General features: G+C 46.2%; 1 protein-coding gene across 1 annotated transcript in view; it reads left to right on the forward strand.

Annotated features, from left to right (window-relative positions):
• The first annotated feature begins 1,032 nt into the window (after nt 1-1,032).
• PAPPA (pappalysin 1) overlaps nt 1,033-22,120 on the forward strand; it is a 175,474-nt gene continuing 154,386 nt past the window's right edge. The window contains exon 1 of the mRNA XM_058038277.1: nt 1,033-1,429. Within this exon, the coding sequence (XP_057894260.1) occupies nt 1,033-1,429 (397 nt within the window). The remainder of the gene's footprint in view (nt 1,430-22,120) is intronic.

Below are 22,120 nucleotides of genomic sequence, written 5' to 3' on the forward strand. Positions count from 1 at the left end.
TTCAAGACTCTTTATGTGCTGCAGAGGAGCATAAGGTTTACCAGCAAAGTGCAACGGGGAGTCTGAGAGGAGAAATAGCTTTCTCCTTTGCCAAGAAAAAAAAAATAGGAATGTGTGTTTTGGACTGGACTGAGAAAGAAAGCTGGGGAGATTGCAAAAAGGGGGGTGCAGGATTTTTGTCACATTGATCCATTCATCTTGATTGTCTTCTTTAAAAAATAAATAAGGGGGGGGAAGTGATAGGGGGAAAGAGAGGAAGAGAGGAAAAGAAGGGGGAAAAAGGAAAACAGCAAAAGTGTTTGAACCTCTGGAGCTATCTGCTCCTTCAAGCTGATTGATTAGTCATGATCCCTGCAGTTTTAATGGGAATCATTCAATTGGGAAGGTGGAGCACCCTAGAGTAGATTAGCATATTCTTGTTTACTCATCTTCTGAGGGGCTTTTTCTCTTTTCTTTCATTTTGTGGAGAAGAAGGGAGGGGGGGAGGTTGGGGGAAAGGAGGGGGTTGTGGCTTATGTTATAAAGGAGGCCAAAAAAATAAATAGATTAGAGCATCTTTTGGGGGGAGGGAAATCAGTGGGTCTGAGTCTTGGAGAAAGCTGGGGGGTTGTTTTGGTTTTTTGTTTTGTTTTGAGTGTGTGTGAGTGTGTGTGTATGTGTTTTTTTTTAAGAAGAAAAAAAAATAAAGGGAAGAAAATTCAGCAGAGAAAAGAAGAGAGAGAGGAGTTCCAGCTGTGGAGGAATAGAGGAGAAGAAGACAGATAGAGAAGGAAGAACAGAGAAATACATTTCAACCAAGAAGGAGTTTTGATTTATTTGATTTTTATTTGTTTTAAGGAGAAAAAAAAATCTATAAGCAGGAAAAAGAAAGAAAGAAAAAAAGAAAAAAAGAAAAGAAAAAGCAACTGAGAAGGGTTATAAAAAGAGCAAATACCAAGAAGGGTGAACAAGAGAAGAAAGTCAAGGCAAGGAGGAGCCCAAAGCTGGCAGATCGGGAGGATTTGCAGGGGAGAAGGGGGGGGAAGATTGGAAATGCAGCTCTGGAGTTTGCTGCTGCCTCTTGCGCTTCTCTGTACAGCCCTAGCCAGTGGACCCGAATGTGGGATGGACGAGCGCTCCCGCAGGGCACGAAGGGACACCAGGCACAGCCGCCAGCTCCTCCACACTGCCCCGGGCACCTGTGCCACCAGGTTAGCCCGAGGAAGGCGCTCCACTGCTGGGCTGGAGCCCGGGCATGTCCCCCGCAGGAGGCAACAGCGGGAGGTAAAGGACGACGAGGAGTCCCTTACCCCGAGCAGGGCGCTCTATTTCAGTGGCCAAGGTGATCAGCTGCGGCTCAAGGCAGACGTGGAGCTGCCCCGAGATGCCTTCACTTTGCAAGTGTGGCTGAAAGCCGAGGGCGGACAGAGATCTCCGGCTGTCATTGCAGGTAGGTCTGGCCGTGCCTGTGGCTGCAGCATCCCCGCTCGGTGCCGGGAGCCGGCTGGAGGCGTGCGTGTGTCCGGGAGCGGGCTGTGCACACCCAGCCCCGCGGGAGTGCCCCGCGGCACACGGGGGATGGATGGATGCGTGCATGGATGGATGCATGGATGGATGGATGGATGGATGGATGGCAGCGCCTCTGCCAGCGCGCCGGGCTCGCCTTCGCCCCGCCACATATTCCGGGAGATCCCGGAGCTCTGCGGACCGGCTGGAAGTATAGGCTCGCAGGAAAAGTTATGTAAACTTTTGCATAGGGGAAATGGCAGTGCCCCGGGGTGGTTTCTGTCTCGCTGGGTGCGCGGAGTGAGGTGCAGGTAGAAGAGGCAGCTCTCACGGTGGGGTTTTGTCTGATTTTTCAGGTTGGAAAACTGGAAGTAGAGCGTTTGAAAGTGGCTTGTTTGTAGGTATGGGAAGAAATGTATGTGACTGGTGTGTGGCTGCAAAGAAACGCATATCTAAGGTCCCCCTACGATTTCCTTGGTTTTATTGGCTTTTTAGTGTACTCCGCTGTTCGCTCTTTAGATGCAGTGTTAGCGTGTGGTTTCCAAAAAGCTATAAAGGAACTTTTTGGCTATTGTGAAACCTCAAATGAATCAAATGAGTTTATAAAGTTCCCAACCCCTCGACACTCAGCTACGGCTGGGACTCGCACTGCAGCTAGAGGATGTGTGGAGTATTTTTGTCTCCCCTTAGAAATGGCAAGTGTAACATCAATGATTCTAAGGTCAAACAGCCCTATAAAATCATTTAGTACTCAAAGCAGCTACCAGTCTAAGCCGTCTGAGCTGGACAATAACAAGGAGCATTGCACTTTTCTTATTTAAATTTTATGAGCCCATCCTGAATTTGGGTCCCTCTCCCCGCGTTCGCTCCCTCTCCCCCTCCCTCCCTCTACCTCCCGCCCTTTCCTCGCTTTAGTGATAAAGTGCAGCGAAGTTGTCGTGAAATCGGATACTTTTCGGAGGGTTACAAACCCTTATAAATGTCGCCACATCCATCTTTGCTCTGAAGGAAGTAATAGAAAATGGAAATGCCCTTAAAAAAAAAAAAAAAAAAAAAAAAAGGAAACAAGTCAGAAAGAGAAACGGGTACTGGGGGGGCGGGGGGGGGGGAAGACATGTTTTACAGTTCTTCTGGCAAGGAGATTCCCTGAAAGCACAAGGTTTCCATGTCCTAGGATGCCTTAAAGAGACAGCGAGGATTTCCCCTTTCCCTTTAAGCGGAGCCGGCTGCTCGCAGGAGGCAGCGCTGCCTGTGCCGCTGCCCCGCCAGCCCCGCTCGCTGTCCCCGCTGCTGTCCCCTGCCACCATCCCCGACCGCCGCCGCTGCCGCCTCGCAGGAAAGTTGCTTTGTCCTAAAGAAAACAAAAACAAAACAAAAAACAAACAAAAAAAAAAAAAAAAAAACCAAGATGAAGTCAGCCGTGCTTTTCCTTAACTTTCTCCGCTCGCTCGCGAGGAGGGAGACGCCGCTTGTGCGGGGCTGCCGGGGTGGGCAGGAGGTGCCGGGCATGGGCTGGTCCCGTGTGCCTCCAGAGCAGTGATTTCATAGGTGAACCACGTTATTCCTTGATTTATTCCCCCCTGGCTTTCTCACACTCTGCTCTTCTGGTTCCCAACCCTAACTTAAACCCCAGGGCTCAAAGTGCTTCCCTTTCAAGTTAGGAAAAGCAGAACTGGGGTTTACACAGATCTCAAACAGGGTCAGGGTATTTTTTAACGTGCTTAATCCAACACCTAGGACCCCGTGTCTGTCTTTGGTGCAAGTATCTCTAATTCTCACGACAGGGAACCTAGACAAACACACACAAAGATCGTTTGTAGTAAAATACTTTAATTGGATGGGGGAGGTTAGGTTGTTGCCTGTATAAAACACTTGACCCATTTTATGCATGGAAATAACATTCCACTGTGAAAAATGAAGAGAAATGCCCCAGTTTTGCACCGTGGAGCTTCAGCTCAGCTCGGGAGGACTTTGTGATTTTTTATTTTATTTTTAAGCTCCCCCTGCCCCCCTCGCACGCACTCTTGAAGAGGAGCCAGGTTTGGCTCTGTGTGTAAACACCTGGAAGAGGTCCAAGAGGAACTCACTTGGAGTATCCTCTGCACACCACAGCCTCCCAGACCTGCAGCAAGCTTAGGGAGAGATTACGCTTCCCTCAATGAGGAAATCAAGGGTTCTGGCTGCCAAAACTCTTGGCTTTCACATTCTCACTGTTTTGGGATGTGACAGACTGAGGAGCTCAGTTCTGCTGTTGCATTTGCATCTGTAGGACCCCACTGAAATCAAGAGCCCATCTGGGTGTTTGGAGGGGAAGGGACTGGGGCACATTTGCTGGCAGTGCCAGAAGTGAATTTCTCCCCAACTTTTGTCCCAGTGGCAAAGTGGGGAGCTGTGTGGCTGTACAGATCTGAGGGGAGGGGTGGGATTGACTGGAATACACCTCTTTTTTGGAGTTGCTCTTGTGTTTTCCCCTAGTTTCTGCCCCCTACTTTCTGCTCTGCTCCCCTTGCACCACTCTCTGCTGGCATGTAAGAAATTACTACAAATGGTACAGGAGCCTATAGGGGAAACCTGTGGTGCCTGTTAAAAATCCCATGCAGGACCCGAGTTGTTATCAGCTCCTGTGCCTGAGCCCTGACATAACGGAGTTCTTCTGCTAATCCAGGCTACAGGAGTTTCTGTCTGGAGCCAACTCTCCTTACGTCACCCTCTGCTGCAGCATTCAATTTGTTTTCATAAATGGCTAATTTTACAGCGCTGTTAAGTGGGTTCGTCATTGTGCCGGGCCATGCCCTGTGTCTGATGAGAGGCAGCCCTGGTGCCAGGCTCTGCCAATTTTCACGCTGCTTGGCAGCGATGTTATTGCCGCCCTGCTTGACTCCGCTGCTATCTGCTCTGGCATTTGTCAGAGGCAAAGCTGTTGGGAAACTGCAAGTGTGACCCATTGATCTGCGTTACGCAAAAGCTCAGGAGCCCTGTCGGGGCTGGGCTGTGCTCCTCGAAGCGGCTCCCGGAGCGGCTCCCGGCTCCTGCGTACTCACCCTCCATCCCTCCATCCTTCCTTCCATCCCTCCATCCCTCCCGGGTCACAGAGTTCTCGCACAAACCCCGCCGGGTTGTGCGCACCCAGCGCATCCCTCTGTAAACACTCCCATGTGCGCACGGAGCCACTCCGCGGCTCCCGGCACCTTCCCCCGCTGGGGCACGAAAGGGTTAAGGAGGGGCTGTGCTGGCTTGGGTAATGCACACACACACCATAAGGAATGAGGGGGCTTCAAAGCGCTGCTGACCTTGCTGCTGTTGGAATCAGAGGTGTTTGGGTTGCACTGTGGAAACTCAAGCCCAGCCTAAGGAAGGGGATGCTCCCGAGTCCCTGTCAGGGTGTTTTAGGGTGTTTTCTGGGCTCTGGGGTGGTTCGTGTTTTCACAGGAGAGAGATGTTGACTCTTTCTTTACTGGCTGGGAGCTGAGAGGAGCGGGATGAATGGTCAGAGTAAGAAGGCGTGCCTACTCTGAAGAGTGAAAGTTTTTTTTTTTTTTTTTTTTTTTTTTGTTTGTTTGTTTTTTGTTTTGTTTTGTTGTTTATTTCCCCCACTTCTTGGTTCCATTCCCCTCTGTCTCCCTATTCCTCAGCCTGCCAACAGGGAGCATGATCCCAACTTAATAAGGCTTCATATGTAAGGGAGTGCCTGTGTTTTCCCAACTTCAGTCCTTGACGAACATAAAACTGCAGCAGAATCCAAAGGGAAAGAAGAGCCAAAATCAGCATGGTGGAGCTCACTAAATGCCACAGCTTTTGCATGTAAAGGACTGAGAAACATCCATGTCAGGTCCGATAATTAAGCAATTATAAAGATATGTAATTGATATTGCATAGGTCTAGTCTCTCTACAGAGTTAAAGAATACATGTTTGTTTTGGAGAGTTGTTTCTTTCTGAAGTTTTGGAGTATGATACTGGTTTGATGCACTTCAGGTAGAATTGGTGAGCTGGGTCCTATCTCCAGAGCTGATCCTCGTGCTGGGTGTGCTGGGAACTTGAGGATGTTTTCAAAGAGATTTTATTCAGAGTTTCACAATTAAAACATTAGGCAGGTAGATCATGTGGCATTTTCAACAGCCTGTCTCTCAATTGTAGGAACTTTCTAGTTGTGTTCTGTAATGAAGAACTGCAATGAAGGAGCAGTCAAATATAAAACTTGTTGTTCTGTTGTTTAATGAGTGCTGGCATGTGCAAGGTCCCAGGGTGCTGGCCATGGTGGGGAGAGTGGAGTGACAGGAGCTGGAACACCTGCACAGATGTTCCTGCAAGGTGACAAATCTCTAAAACACCATCCTGAAGGGTGGGGGAAGCTGTGTGGGTCTGGCTTCCCCATGGATGGGTTCAAATGATTATCCACTTCATGACTATGGATCTGGACATGGCTTGACTCATAGGTCGCTGAACAAAATACTCTCACAGCTTGTCATTTGCTAAATATTTGCATTTGAACAGCATATTTCCTTCAGCCTGTGGAAGCTGAGACAAAAATCAGAAACTGGTTTTTCTTTCTATAACATTTCCAATTTAATCTGGTCTCATTCTTTTGACCAGCTACACTCTAGACTCAGAACAGCTCAGTTAGAAGAAAGCTGGGGTTTTTTTTTTCCCTTAAAGCACTTACACATAGGCTGCTCTAATTAATTAAATGGTAATAAAACAGTGAAGACAATTTGACTCTGTGTGTGAAGGGTGGCAAATTTAGATTCCTAAATGACGTATGGCCGTCTCCTGTAGGCGCAGGGTTGTGTCCCGGGCTGAGTTTGCCTCTCCGAGCTTCATTTCAGCCTGATTTATTTCAAGCCAGGCTGTTTCAGTCGGAACAACTCGCGTGAGGCAGCAAGCAAGAGGCGAGGGTGGTGTTTGGAGAGAGAGCAGGAGCAGGGCTGTCCTCAGGGACTGCTGGGGATGTCTGGAGGAGCACAGAGCAGAGCTGTGCAGGGCGGGCTCGCTGCTCAGGGCGAGGGGAAGCCCTTGGAGAGCCTTGGCACGCGAAGCCATGGCCACAGCCAGCCCTGGGCGGGGTTGGGGCAGCCTGGGAATCGGGCTGGAGCTGCTCTGCAGGCCCCACTCCCACCCCACCGTGCCAGGAGGGGTTGGAGGTGGCCAAGGGGTGCTGGGGCTGGGGCTGCTCGGGGCACAGGTGGCCCCTGTCAGCCCCAGGCACTCGTGGCACGGGGAGGGATGAGCTGAAACCCCAAATGCCAGAGGGGTTCACTGATGCTGGCTCTGTGACGGTGCTCACAGGGGTCTGAGGATGAGGGAAGAGATGAGGATCTGACTCCATGTTTCAGAAGGCTGATTTATTATTTTATGATATATATTATATTAAAACTGTACTAAAAGAATAGAAGAAAGGATTTCATCAGAAGGCTGGCTAAGAATAGAAAAAGAAAGAATGATAACAAAGGCTTGTGGCCCAGACAGAGAGTCTGAACTAGCTGACTGTGATTGGCCATTAATTAGAAACAACCAACATGAGACCAATCCCAGATTCACCTGTTGCATTCCACAGCAGCAGATAACCATTGTTTACATTTTGTTCCTGAGGCCTCCCAGCTTCTCAGGAGGAAAAATCCTAAGGAAAGGATTTTTCGTAGAAGATGTCTGTGACACTGGCTCCCCGGGAACGCTAACCCAGACCCTCCACACAGGTAGGAGCCACTTTCCAGGACCGAACAGGACAGGTCTCAGCTTGCACAGCTGACCCAGGTGTTTGCTGAGGCAGCTCCATGGTCTTTGAGTGCACTCACCTTTGCCAAAGGTGGGAGAGGCCCTTGGCTGAGCACATTGCCCAGCACGGGTCCAAGTGCCAGTGGACACCTCACTGGTCACTGGGGCCTGACTCAGCTTGTGGGCAGCCAGCTGAGGGGAGCAGCGAGGTTTGGTGCAGAAATGCCTTCCTTGGAGCCTGGATCTGACTCTGCCAGGACAGGGGTCAGTCATAAAAAAGGTGAAGCCACAATGCATCCAGGAGCACCTTTAGCTCAAAAGGGTCTTGTGTCCTGGCAGCCCAGAAAGCCAATTTTGTCCTGGAGTGTGTCAGGGGGAGTCTGGACAGCAGGGCAGGGGGGATTGTGCCCCTGTGCCTGTGCCCAGGTGAGACCCCACCTGCAGAGCTGCCCCAGCCCTGGCCCAGCACAGGGAGGAGCTGGAGCTGCTGCAGAGACCCAGAGGAGGCTCCAGGGGGATCAGAGGATGGAGCAGCTCTGCTGGGAGGAGAGGCTGGGACAGCTGGGATTGTGCACCTGGAGAGGAGAAGCTTTGGGGGGGCCTCAGGGTGGCCTGGCAGGGCCCGGGGGAGCCAAGAGAGCTGGACAGGGACTTCTGACAAAAAGCTGGAGTGCCAGGACAGGAGGGAATGTCTTCACTCTGAAAGAGAATATGTTTGGATCAGATCTTAGGAAGGAATTCTCCCCTGTGAGGGTGGGCAGGCCCTGGCACAGGGTGCCCAGAGCAGCTGTGGCTGCCCCTGGATCCCTGGCAGTGCCCAAGGCCAGGCTGGACAGGGCTGGGAGCAGCCTGGGACAGTGGGAGGTGTCCCTGCCATGGCTGGGGTGGGATGGGACGACTTTTAAAAGTCCCTTCCAACCCAAAACATTTTATGGAAAAATGTTGCAGAACCAACAGGGTTTAGGTGCTCTCAAGGCAACAGGATTAACCAAATGCTTTCACATTGAGTTTTCATGCTGGCCTGAGCCAGAAGAAAAAAAAAGAGCCAAAGTATAGTGTCTTTTTTCAAAAAGACATATTGAAAAAACAAAAATAAACCCTTCCATGACTGGGGTCAACTGAAATGCTCCCATATAATAGTTTTGCTTCTAATTTTATCTGTTGCTTTTTCAGCTCCTCTTTTCTTTTCCCCAGTAGAAATTACAGGAGCAGAAGCAGAGGAGGGACCACCTGGGTTGCCAAATTCAGTCCCCTGCAGTGTCAGGGATATAACAGCAGATAATTAGTCCAAACATTCACAGAAAATCCACTTTGTAGGTTCTGATATAGCCCAGGCCACAGAAGATTTCCCAGTGCTCTACTATAAACCAAAGCTCTTTAGCTAAGACTGGGAGTCACCATTTTAATGCAAGACAGGAAAAGAGAAGGACAGATCGACAACATCTTAAGTACCTAAAATCCAAAACATTGGTTGAGAAAACTGTTAAGTATGAGAAAGAAAAACATTGGCTGGTAAAAGGTATCAGCTTTGTTATTTTCAGAGAGTTAAAATGAATCAGGTGTTTTGACAGTTACGAAACTTCTATTGAAATTTTAAGTTGGAATATTTGCCAAAACTGATCCTTTCCCACAGATAGTCTGTTTTGATTAATTTCCCCTTTTCCTGAGAAAAATATTTTATCAAACATTTCCCACCCTTCTCTGCTCTTAGCCTGTGTGGCAGTTCCTACATCCCTACAGTTGTAGTAGGAATGAATGCTTGATTGTGTTTTTACTTCTTCACATCTTATATTCCACATGATTGAGAAAATGCATCAGAAAATACTTGTTTGATCAAAATCATCTATGTTTTTTTCTCTCAAGTGCAACAGCAAGTCTAATACAATCTTTTTCTTCATTTACCCTCCTCTCTCGATGCTACCAATTTTTCCATCTAGTACTGTTTACATGGGCAGTATAGATTAATCTTCATATTTCATAAATGCAAAATATACTGGACTCTTCTATTGCCTGGGTTCTGGGTATTTGCTTCATGCATTGTTCTGGGCACAGTTGCTGTGCTGTGCATTTTGGTTCTTTGTTTTCCCAATAAAGAGGTTTCTGAAGATGAAGGTGTACCTTTTCCCTGACCTCACCCTTCAATTGCTCTGTGCCCATTTCCCAACATGGGGGTTGTTGATATCTGTATATGATTCTTGACTTTATTTCACCTTTCTGTGGAGAAGGAATACTTGATTGTTGTGCTGTTTTCTCTGTCTCTCCACATTTCTCTTCATTTTCTCTGCTGTGAGCATGCATGCACACACGCACACCATTTCCAAAGCCCCTTTGATTTTCTTCCCAGATCAATAGAGCATTTAAACTCCAATGATCAAGGAGGAGCAGCTTGTTTATTTCCCCACATATCCTGACACAAGTGGCACATCTTGTAAACTGCTTTGATTTGATGTTAGTGCCTATTATAAAGTTTACTCTCCCCAAAGCCATCCATGAAGTTAAAGTACTCTTACTCTGAGCAGGAGCAGAGCAGAACTCAAAAAGGCAAGGTAAAAAGAGGACAGGAATGAAATCTCTTACAACAGAAATTTGCTTTCTGCTATCCTCATTGACAGTGATCAGAACCATTTGAGGACTGTTGAGCATCCATAAGCTTGGCAGCACCAAGTGAGGGTACATTGTGTATCAGAGTTAAAAGTGTGTATCAGAGTTAAAAGTGAACAAATATGAATAGAGGTCAATTATCCCTTGGCAGAATGGGGCTGGATTACACAGGAAGCATGGACTTGATCCTAAACCTGGTCAAGATCATGATAAATACCACTGAGCTTGTCTGAATCTGGCAAAGACTGTGATTTCAGAGAGTTTTCCACAGCACTTCTCTACAGCCTGGACGTGTCTGTGGTCCTTGCTTCAGTATCCTTTATTTTGCAGACTTTTTTTTGCTTTGGACACGAGAGAAGCAAAACTGTGAAGCCCTAACATCAGAGGAAGGAGACATGTTTATTTTGTTTTGCTATACTCCAAATCTCAAACTGGCCTCTCTTTCAACCTTTCTTCTTTTTCTTCCCCTCTATTTTTTCCCTTTTTTTTTTCTTTTAACATTAAAATCTCCCCTATTCCAAACCCACTCTCCCATCTTCTGATCTGCAGGGTGATGTAATTGTGTGACTTCCCTGTCCAATCCCTCCACCCTCTCTTATCACCATCCAAGCCTCAGTTTTTCCCCTACTATCTGGTGTCCTTGATTCCCCTGTTTTCCTTCCTTCCTTCCCTCTCTGCGCTGTCTCTGCTTTCCTGCTCCTCTCCCATCGCCTGTGCTGCGGCAGGGTGTGGTGTCCCCTCCGAGGTGGCCACAGCTTGGTGGCTTTGTCCAGCTGCTGTTGGAAGCGCTGTGGGAACGCAGGGTAAGCAGGCAGTGTGCTGTGTGCTCAGCCAGGCTCACGGGCTCGCCTCTTTTCTGGGAATTATTGATATTGTTCTGTTTAATATCCATCCTCGCCGTGCGCAAACAAGGAGCGAGCGCTCGCGAGCGCAGAGAGGGAGCGAGGGGGAAGCGAAACTGAGAAGCATCTGGAGTTGGCCTGGTGAAGCAGCAGCTGAGAGATATGATACCAGCTCATGAAAGCAAAAGGATTGCTGTGTTAGAGAAACAAACCACTCTGTTCTGTGCTGGGCACCTCCTGGGGCCTGGTGGGCTCTCGACTCTTCCTTTTGGGTGATATTTAAGGGGTTTTTTTATCTCTTCTCCTTCCTCCTCTCTGTCGTGTTTTTCCTCCTTTTCCTTATCTAATTTATTGTCTCTCTGTTTGCTTTAAATCACTTTCCCATATGGATTTCTCTCTTCTGACCCATCTTCCCCCTCCCTCATCTGATTCCCAGGAGTCTTCTGTCGTCATGGAATTGGGAGAAGAGCAGCCCTGCTCCCGACACTGAGCATCAGCTGCAGGCTCCTTCCCTCCTTCGTTCTCTTCCTTGTCTGTTCTCTGCTGTTAGTGTTGGAAACATATTCACAAAGATCATCCACTGGATTGAGGAAACAGATTTTATCACCATTATTTTGTTTGTTTTATTTAAGGCAGGGAATGAAATAGAGAGGAAAGGCCTTTGCTGTTACCACTGTTACTTAGTTTTGAATGGAGTTTTTTTCTCCTGTACTAATGTATCCTAGTGCTGTTGTTTTGCTTTATCTTTTCAGCAAGGTTATGGTTTTATAGTCTTGAACTTGCCACTAAAAGTTCTGATGCTGATGATGATAAATCTCAGGTGTGGGAGAACATATCCCTTAAAATCAGGGAAACTGAGGAATGGAGAGATGCTCTGATTTGTCCTGGATGTGGCAGTGTGCTGGTGGCAAAGTCAGTGATCAAACGCACCAGCAGCCCTTTTGTTACTTTTTATTATTGCTTTTTAGGGATGATGGTGGTTATTGCTCAGCTGAGATTGTTCTCCATGTGGAGTCACATGCCCTAACTCCTGTAGGATGTTTCCTTGGAGCTGTTGATGGTTCTTCAGTGGATGATGGCAGTACTGAGCCCGTGGTGATGATGGAGTCTGTCACCTGCCAGGTGACATCCTGCTGGTGACAACACAGGGGCTGGGGGAAGAAGGCGCTTGGAATTTGTGACACGAGCTCTTTGGAGATGGCAGAACATCAGATGGTCTGGAGTTCATATCTCTGAGCCAGACACACTGGTGATGGTTGAATCCACACAAATTATTGTATTTCTCAGATGGAACAGTGAGTGCAGCCCCCAATGGGAGAGAAAAACAAATATCAGCAAAGCCCCTTAGTTCAGAGTACTCCAATTTAAATTGGAATACTTTGATATTTTTTATCCGTCTGCACATTGATTATTGTATTGACTTGCTGAAATGGCTTGTAAAACATTGAAGTTGTAACTGCTTATCGTAGGAAATGCTGAAAATCTGCCTCTGTATATTAAATTAGAGACAAAAGCAACTTCATAAATCTTACCCCATAGTTAAATCCAGGCCAGGTGAGAGGCTGCAGAAGGGGCCCCAAAGGATTTTTGGGGAGAGATCCCCACCCAGTGCACACCCTCATGGCTGAACAGCCAGTGTTTCTGTCAGGAGCATCACCAGGGAGGCTGCACATCCAGTCCATGGGAGTTTGTTCTGAATGCAGCAGCATCTGTGCTTGTAAAGTCTGAGGTGCTAAAGTTGAAATCTGGAGCTCGCATTACTACTGTCTTACATGTCATCTGTCTTGTGGATAAACAGAGCAGCCTCTCGGAGGTCAAAACAGCACCTTTCACCAGTGATAATTTAATGAGAATTATTTTCAGCGTAAACTAGACAAGAATTGGAAGCCTCCTGTGCTGTAGCTCGTGAATGGAGATGTTCAGGGAGAAAAGGAGTACTGGGAGAAAAAGCAAATGTTAACTAAATGGATTACACACACAGTTTTGAAACATACTTGGCAGAGGGAAGGCCGAGCAATACAAGCCAGATTCTGCTGTTGAACACACCAATGTAAACCTAGAGTAACTCCTTTGGAAAGGAAACCAGGGAGGGGGGCTGCTCCAGACCTGTGAGTGTGTAGAACTTGGGGCACAGACAGAGGGCATGCAATGGGGAAACTGACCCAGCTGAGAGAAGAATGTTGTGGAGAGCAACCTCCAGCCACCGTCACCACTGTCGGTGGTTTTATTTGGGTGTGTAATGGTTATGGTGATGCAGTGGGAAACATTTGTACAATGTGGCGTTGTTTTTTGCTTTTTGAAGTATTTTCTGCATATACCTATATCGTAATCCCTGCAGGCTGTGGCACTGGGCCATATACCAGTGTTACAGTGAGCCCTTTGTGTTTCCGGCAACAAACACTCCTGAACTCTGCTCTCCAGGCTTGTGGCCTCAGCTCCTTCACCCCCGCCCGTACTGTCCCATCTCCAGCAATAATATTCCCTCCTCTGTTTATAAACAAACACCCTCAGAGGAAGTTCACGGGAAGAAAAGTTAGTTAGTGAAAATCAACCACGCACCCAAGCCCGGCTGTGGGTTGGAGCCAGCAGGGTTGCTGGATGTTTCCTACCCTCCATCTGCTTGTAGGAGTTTCTTTGATGAGATGTTTGCCTGTCTAACTCTGTGTCTTCCTCATCTTTTCCCATCGTTATGGAAAATGTAAAAGAAGTGGGGAAAAACTGTGGTCTAAATTTGCTTTGAAATCAGCACGGACAGCATTTGGGAACCCCAAGCAGGAAGGTTGACTTCAGTAACCCTGTAGATTTTCTTCTTGGTAAATCCACTGATTCTGTCTGTTTTTTTGTTGTTGTTGTTGTTGTTTTAACATCAAAATCTAGATTCTGGCTCCTGGCAAAACTGTTGCTCTTGAGTTGCGCAAAGGCTGTAAAAGGACTAAAATAGCCCAAAGGATAATTGTCCACTATAGTCTGAGCACAGGGCTGATGGTACATCTGGTGTTGCACACCATTCTCACAGAACCACCCCTTCAGGAGGCAGGAGTGAGCAGGACCCAGGGGAGTGGGTAACACGGGACTGGGGTCATCCTGGGCATGAGCAAAGCACGGTAATGGTGCCAGCAGCTGGAAAACACAGGATGTTTTTTGACTTGTTCCAGAGGTCCCACAAATCTCTGAATAAATAGTCAGTTTTCTTGTAGCTGCTCCTGGTTTGTCTTTAGCACTGCACCTTGGTCTCAGGTACCAGGTGAGTGGATTAGATGTTTGTTTCCTTCCAGGAGATAATTGGATGGATCCTCTAATAAATCTTTCTGGCCACTCAAAATGCACAGAAGATCATCAGATATAGAAAGACTGTCAGTAAGGGAAGCAGCCTGGTCAGGGCCATGGTTCTTCACTTGGGCAGAGGTAGGGTGTTAATGCAGGGCTCGTGTCACCATTCCAGGCTCCCTCTCTTCCATAAGGAGTGTGTTTGGAATTTGGGGCTAAGGGAGCTTTTACAGATATAATAGATGTAGAAGCTGTGGTCCCACTTCTATTTCTAAGAGCCTCGAAGTTTTAGAAGTGTACTATAAAAGATGTCCAGTGCTGGCAGAATCTCCAAACCTTAAAATGGGATGGTTTAAAATAGTCTTATCTATTGCCTTTTTTTTGAAAGAGTAGTTTCTCTTTCTGAACAATTTTCTGTCAAGTCTTATCTGTAAGGCTACCCCAGTGTGGCCCCTCCACCTCCCATCTCAATGAGGGGAAGAAAATCAGAAGTGAGCATTTTGCATTGCAGCATGGACAGAGTTTATCCATTGTTGCACAATCCCTTTGCCTGCCAGCAGGTTAAATAAAGGAGCAGGGTGGAGCAGTGGTGGAAATGGACCTGGTTTATACTGGTGAGCTTCCTCCAAGAATTCCAGCATAACTATCAACAGTTTCTCCTCGCAGGAAAGTTGAGCAATTCATTCTTGTCCTTTGAGGAGTTCTGAATTATTGAAGAGCAGAGGATCTTCTGCTGGGAAGGGCTGGAATTCCCCGCAGTCCTCTTGCTGGGGATGGTTTAATCAAACAGACTGTTTACATTCTGTATCTCAGCAGAGGCAATGCTCAAACAGCAGTGGTCTTCAACTGGACACTGTAGCATGGTGGGTTTATTTTATTTTGTTTTAAACATCAGCATACCACCAGTTTTACAGGGAAATGGCCATCTGCAAACACCTGCAGGCTCCATGGAACAGGCCAGAGAGGGAAGCAACAGCAGCTGTGTCTCACAGAGGCAAAATGAGACAGAAAGGGGGCCGTGTTTCTTCTCCAGAGGTTTCTGCAGGGCTGGGATTTGGCAGCAAAGGTGGGCTGGGAGCACTTGCACTCCTGGAGGAAGAGACCTTGCAGCAGGAGGAGGCTGAATGTTGGTCCAAACTCTTCTCTGAGCCTCAAACACTGATGGTAGAGGCAGAGAAGCAAAATTCTTTTTGCCAAAACCTTGTGTTTTGCCTCATGCTGTGAAGGCCAAACTGTTCTGTGAACAGTTTCTGTGCTCTCAGACTTGAGAGTGCTCAGCCTGAATGAAATGGGAGTTATGTATTCCATGGGAGAGGGAAGAAGGAAATGAGATTAGGACAGCTCTTCCTACCACCGCCCAACTCTCCACTCCCTCAGGAGGAACATCTTTTGCACCTACATCAACAAACCAACAACCTATTGCACTTCTGTATGTCCAAAATTGGCCACAAAACTTGAGTAGACATTTTAACTTCTGTTCAGATACTTTCTTTTTTTATTCCTCTTTGGTATAATCTGGGAGTGATGTATTTCCTCTCCCCACACCAGGATTTTCTGTGCCTCACTGAGGAGGACGCACGCAAGTAGGCAATGTGGCCAACATTCTTCCAAACCCCAGCAATCCAACCAGCTGTTCAGCAGGGCTGTTACTTATTGAGAGCTGTCAATGTGTTCAACACATGGTGTCCTTTGCCCTGTTGAGCCAACAGCCTGGCTTTTATGGGTTTCTCTGACACTTGTCACACACTGGTGACAGGACAAGCCGGAACAGGCACAGAGGTTTATGTGAACATTATTCTAGCAGGGCATTACAACAAGATGCTCTATAAGGGAAGGAGGGACAGAGACCAGTTGGCAGAGGAGAAAACAGAGGCTGTTGAAAAGGGTAGAGGTTCCTTCTTGGCTGGTGCTTTCGGAAAGAGAACAGAGATTTCCTTCAGCGATAAATTAGATGCTTGGGGAGAAAGAAAGGGTGTTTGTTTCAGCAGTGATGCAAGTCCTCTGTGAGAGAAGCAGACTCCCTCTCCTGATAATTCCAGCTGCTGGTTCTGTGGCAGAGTGGAAGTGCACAGGAGTTGCTTTGGGGTTTTAGTTGCAGCTCTGCGATTGCTGCAAGGTACCCTAAGCTCTGTCCTTTCCATCTCCAAAGGTGGGATAATGGCTCTCAGCAGCCTGCAGAGAGATGCTGTTGTAAGGGAGAGAAAATGTCATTAATGCTTCATGAATGAAGCAGTGAATGACAAATGCCACTCGTTTGCACCAACAGGTTGGAATGCCCAGCCAAGAAGCCTTGCTGGCCAGGGTCGTGCTGGGCTCCTGTGCTGCTGTAGAGGGAAGACTGAGGTTGTGGAACGCCAAAGAGACAGAAAGACAGAAAGACATCTTGCCAATCTCCTACTTATCTATTTGTCCCATCTTTTTTTCTCTTGACTTGTGTAAGCTCGTATTCCTGAGTATCGCAGGTATTTATTTTCCCCTGCTGAAAAACAGAGCCATTGCCTGAACAGTGTGACTCTGGCCACATTCCCTCCTATTCAGCACAATGCAATCTTGGCTCTTTACTAGTTAATATTTTCTGTCAACAACCTGCAAGGAAACAAAATCAGTGCTGATAAAATTTGCAGATGTTGCAGAGTGCAGGGAGTGGTAAACAATGACCAAAACAGGACTCTCAGTTGGGTGTTTTCAAAAGCTGAGAACATGAAAACTATGCATTAGAGTAAAGCCAAATGTGAAGTCATTCATATAGAGAGAGGGGCAGCAGGTCACACACAAAGGATGGATGGGAGGAAAGGATCTTTCACCTGGAAGCTGAATGTGGAGCAGCAACTGCCTGTTGGAATAGATAAAGCATGCAAATGTGAGCTGCCAATGCGGGGCTGTGGCCAAAGGTTTGGAGTCATTGTTGGCTGGGTAAACAAGGAGATATTGAGCAGGACTGGGGAGGTTGTGTTACCCCTGTAATGACACTGGAGTGGCTGTTGCCAAAGCACTTTGTCCCATTTTGGTGTCTACTGTTTTAGAAGGATGTTGTATGGGAGAGGATTTAGAGAGAAAACAATTAGCAATGACAATAATTATATGATTTCTAACAAGTCTTGAAGTGTTGGACTCAAGAAGATTAGGAGGTGACTTGATCACCATGATCTTTAAATGAGTGTTTTGGGAATATTAAACTCATAATTGTGGGTTGGAAATGAATACTAGAGGACATAAGTAAATCCAGTGGATCCAGTGGAGACTAAGCAACTTCAGAACAGAATATTTTAGCAGTGTTTTAGCCTTGAAAGTAGTCAGTAATTGAAAAACCTTTCTGAGCAGAGTGGTGGAATATCTGTCACCATAGCTTTCAATAGAGAACTAATTGTTTTTCCAAACTGCAAGGTCTTTAAAGAGGAATTAATTCAGTGATCACTTATATTGTGTCTAAGAACTTCTAATGTCAGAGTATTCTGAGGGTTTTTTTGCTGTTACTGGAAAAATGGTTGAAGCCAACAGTAAAGTACAAGCAGCACTAAGATACTAATTTCAAATATTTTACTTTATATCTTTAATTTCTATGGACTCTCCTTGACACTGGTAGAATATTTCTGATCACCACGATAATTCCAGCTGATTGTGGTGTTTCCTCACCATCACTGCAGTTGAATTGTAAGGCTCTGTTTCATATGGTATTTTAAATCCTGTTTAGATATTGTCACCTTTTTCCAGAATGATGTGCTGAGCAATGACTTGACTTCTCCCCTATAAACAGTCCAGTGCACTGTCTGAAAACCACCTGAAAAACAAGACTGAAATCTTCTCATTGAAGGTTGTAAGAGCTTTATTGTTGACCTCAATGATGCCAAGAGTTTACCTCCAGAACAGACTTGGGGGAGCAAAAATTAAAGTTTCCCTCTGGAAGTGGGACCATTGACAATGCCAAGAATGTGAAGCCAACACAGCAAACCCTTAAAAACAAAGTGGATGAGAAAGCAGAGAATAACTTGGGGGTGACTTTAAGTTTTCATCCCCTTGCTGGGTGGTCTGCCTCACTCTCAGGGCAGAACCCCTGTCCAGGGGATGCAGGATACTGGAATGACCTATTCCTGTGGCTTTAGCTGAGTTGCAAACATTAACCAAAACCCTGTTGAAGCTAATTAGTGTTCAGAGACAGGATTTAATTTCATCTGAGCCATCCCCAGCTGGAGACTGTTCCTCAAAACTCAAATTTAAGCCAAGTGCTCCAAATGCCCCAGTCTGCTCCCTCCAAGCCATGTGCACATGTATATATAGGCCCCTGCACAGAGAAAATCGTGCCTGTACATGGTATTTTGTTAGTCTTCATTGCTCTGCTTCCAAATTTAACCAGAAGTAGAAGGGCTGAAATAACATAAGAAAGGTTGGACATATGATATTTCCTGCTGCTCAGCTAAATACAAGAATTGCCAAAAATCTTCCAAGGTAGCTTGTTTCTTTTACATTTTTCTCCCAGTTCTGCAGACTTGAGAAGGTCAATTACTTTCGAGAAGGATTTAGCTTTGGCAACACTTATGGAAAGCGAAGCAGAATTGTGACCTTTTGGAGGTTTGCCCATCGCTGTCCCATCTTGTCCTTTAAGAACTAAAGTTTGAATTTTCACAGCTACAGTCTTCGGTTTAATAGGTGTGAATTTGTTTCCGTGCACTTCTAAGACATCATGAGTATCTGTGTGAGAATTTGCTTTTAGATGTCTATTTATTTGTGCTCACAGATCAAGTGATCACTGGTATTTGTAGAGCAGAAATACAGGCTCAGGTATTTCCAGGAGGAAAATCATACCAAAACAAATGAAATTGGATTCAAACCGAGCAGAATAATAAAGCTCTAAAATTCTATACTTAGGTTAGTATGTGGTGACTCCAGCCTATCTGGAATGCATACTATAATAGTTATATCATGTTAGAGAGGCAGGGTTTTTTTTCAGTAGGACGTTTCCTAGAAAGCAGAAATATCTCTGTGGTTTGTGTATGGGTTTGGAACTTGTGTGCAAGTATGGAGCAGGGAATTTGAGGCATGAAATAGTCAGGATTAGTGAAGGCCCAGATCCCTTTCATGAGCAACAGCAGAGAACAGGCAGGATCAGCTCCCTTCTCCCCACTGCTGTTGCAGCCTCCTCCTCTGTGGATTGTTTTGGAGTCAGTTCTTTGAAGGTTGATAAATGCCTCAGTTGTTTCTATTAGTACAGGAAAGATGCAGTCATATGGGAAAGCCAGATGCAATAAGATATTTGGGTCTGGATAAGATCTGAGATATTTTTTACAATAAGATATTTAATTTTCACAAGGCAAAGTCCTTGCAGGGTATAAATCAGCTCAAATGCACTGGAACTACTCAGTTTTGCACTCACAAAGTGTCTGCCCAAGAATGTTCTCAAAATCCAATTAAATAACTAGAACTGTTTCATGTGGAAATGCCCCTCAATTACAAAGACAAGTCTAAGCTATCATGATGTGATTTTTACAGTCTCCTCGCAGGGTGCCCTAGTTTTGCATTCATGGAATTTTTTGTTTTTGTTTTGTTTCTGTAATAATGTGGATGTTGGCCATCTGTCTGATCCTGGAAAGGTTGTAAGGTTGTCCCTGCTCCCCAGGTTCTCTTCCCACTGCCTCATTGATCATAATGTTTGATTTAGGTGCCACTAGATTTCCTCCTTTGTTCTCCAGCCCTAACCTCCCCCCTGCAAACACACACACACACACACACACACACACACACACAAGCATTGTGCAATGGTGTAAAAGCTCTCCTGGCTGCAGCTGGGAGTAGTAACTGCTCAGCTGGTTCCAGCGCTGCCCTAAAGCTGCCGTAAAGGTCAGAGACAAGGGAATTCTAAAAGGCAAAACAAGCCATGTTGTTGTCCCCCGCTTTAATCCTGGCTGTGTGTTTTGATCAGCGCCACAAGGCACCCGTGTGCAGGGCTCCAGCTCTCCCAGCCCCGTGTTTGTGGCCGTCCAGGGCAGCGTGTCGGGCGCGTTTCCAGCCCCGCTCCGGGCTCGGGCGCTGCCGCAGCTGATTGACTTGCACTGCTTGTCAGACACAAAGCACATTTTGAAAGGAAATGCCATATTGAACTCCCCGTGAGCTGATGGGTATTGTGCACGGTCATCTGATGGCACAGATGTGCCCCTAATAATCCTTCCAGGAGGATATTTCCTCCTGGGATGCTCTGGCCATCTGATCTGCTCTGAGGTATGCTGACCTATCTTGACCCAGTTTATGATCAATTCTCTCTGCTGTTTTCTAAAAGGAGCCCAGGAACATCTCTTTATCATTTAGATTGCCTGGAAGTTATGATATTACGTGTCTGTTCTTTCCACAGAAGATACTCTGTGGTTGCTCTCAAGCATTAACTCTTACAAAGGGGAGGAAAGCCACTCAGTGTGAGCAAGAGTAAATTTCTGTGTAGAGCTTTGATAGCTAATCATTGTTTGGCAAACAGCACAGGGAGGAAGAGGAGATGTGGAAGCAGAGGTGACTTGTGTTCCACCAAACATTCCTGGGTTCCTTAATCTGTGTGAGTCCAGTGACCCTTGTGCTGCTGTGCCTTTATCTTCGTGTCCTTTTTCTCAGGTTTGTGTGTGGTGTGCATGTGTCTGTGAAAGATGAATGGTTTCCATGCATTCCTCCTGATGTGTATCCCTGTGTTTTGCAACACCTGCTTTTCAAGTGGGAATGGTGCTAATGCTGGGTTTCTCTGGAGGTGAATCAGATGCCTGAGTACAATGGGAGGGTTAATTTGTAATCTGGTTCTGCTGAGAAGTGAGCAGAGATAAACTTGGGAGTTCAGAGGTGTGTGATGATCCCTTTCAGCCAAACTAACAAACATACTGAGTGCTTTCCATTCTGATATTTGAAGGTTATCTGGGTTTTCATAAACACTAAACTCAACTTTTTAATAAGGCAACACTAGAGTGTCTAAATTGGCAGCCAAAACCCTGAATTCTTGTCTGAATCAAGCTGGATGCAAAGTCTCCCATATTTGTGACATACACCAGTGATTTCCTGATGGAATATCAGAGTTTGACTTCAAGCAGGATCCAAGGGAAGCCTGTCTCTACCATCTTCGCTGTTCCTATGCCTGTGTGTGTTAAAATCATCTCTAATAACATGGACACATACTGATTTTCCAAGCTTCATCCAAAAATATCCAGTTGTTTCTCAGAACAAGGCAGGGGAAATAAATAGTTTTGCTCATATTACAATATCTTTACCCTTGTCTGGAATGTTCCTGTGATCCCAGACTTTGTAGGGAGGACTGAAGTTTGACCCTTGTGAAGGATGTGCATTTTTCTGTCCATCTAAAAGTCTGCCTAAAGCTGGTTATTAGATCATAAACAGTTTATTCACCAAGCACCAGTCTCCACTGGTCCTGCAGCTTTATTGTGAAATGCTTAAGGAGATCTAGATAAGGAGCAAACCTTCCCACTAACCCTTGTTTACGCTGAGGCTGTAGATGAAGGAGAAAAAGGAAAAGCCATACCCAGCCCTGGACTGGCCCTGTTATAACACTGCAAGAACTCAGCTCCTCCTCTGCCCTGTGCTGTGTGTTTCCTTACACCTCAAAACCCTCACAATCTGTAATTTCTCACTAAGCCCAGCCTACCAGATGTATTTGCAGTAAGCTCTTCTATACTGTTAGCGGGTGTATTCCCACAATAGGCTCACTGGAGTGTCACTAATATGATTGTCCATGCCAGTGGCTGCTCTCTTGCAGCCCACATGATTTCGTTATCAACAGGGAAGGATTTATGTAATGTTCATAACTAACCAGCCACTATAAATTCATGTCTTTCTGCTGTAGTTGCTCTCACCTCCCTGTTTTCAGACTTCAAGGTATCTCATTGAGCAAATGAGTGACTGGGAATTTGAGAAACAGTACACAATGTACGCCTAATTTGATGCTAAATTACACTGATATAAAGATTTTGATTTTAAAGAGCCTGGGGCTAAATTCTCAATGTTAATTAGGCATGGCTGTATTAGACTCTGTGTTTCTACACGATGAAGTTCTTGTCTTTCACAGCAGAACAAAAAGAACTCCGTCCTCTCTCAGGTCTGAATCCTCTGGCGTAGCTTGTAAAGGATAAAGCCTGGTGTGAATTCAGCTAGATTGATAGCAGCAGCAAACATCCCCTTTTTGCTCTTTAAGTAGTACATTGCCACCTGAGCAAGCCTTAGGTGGTTTTCTTGAACC

The sequence above is a fragment of the Melospiza georgiana genome, chromosome 20 (assembly GCF_028018845.1).
Source record: "Melospiza georgiana isolate bMelGeo1 chromosome 20, bMelGeo1.pri, whole genome shotgun sequence".
Lineage (NCBI taxonomy): Eukaryota > Metazoa > Chordata > Aves > Passeriformes > Passerellidae > Melospiza > Melospiza georgiana.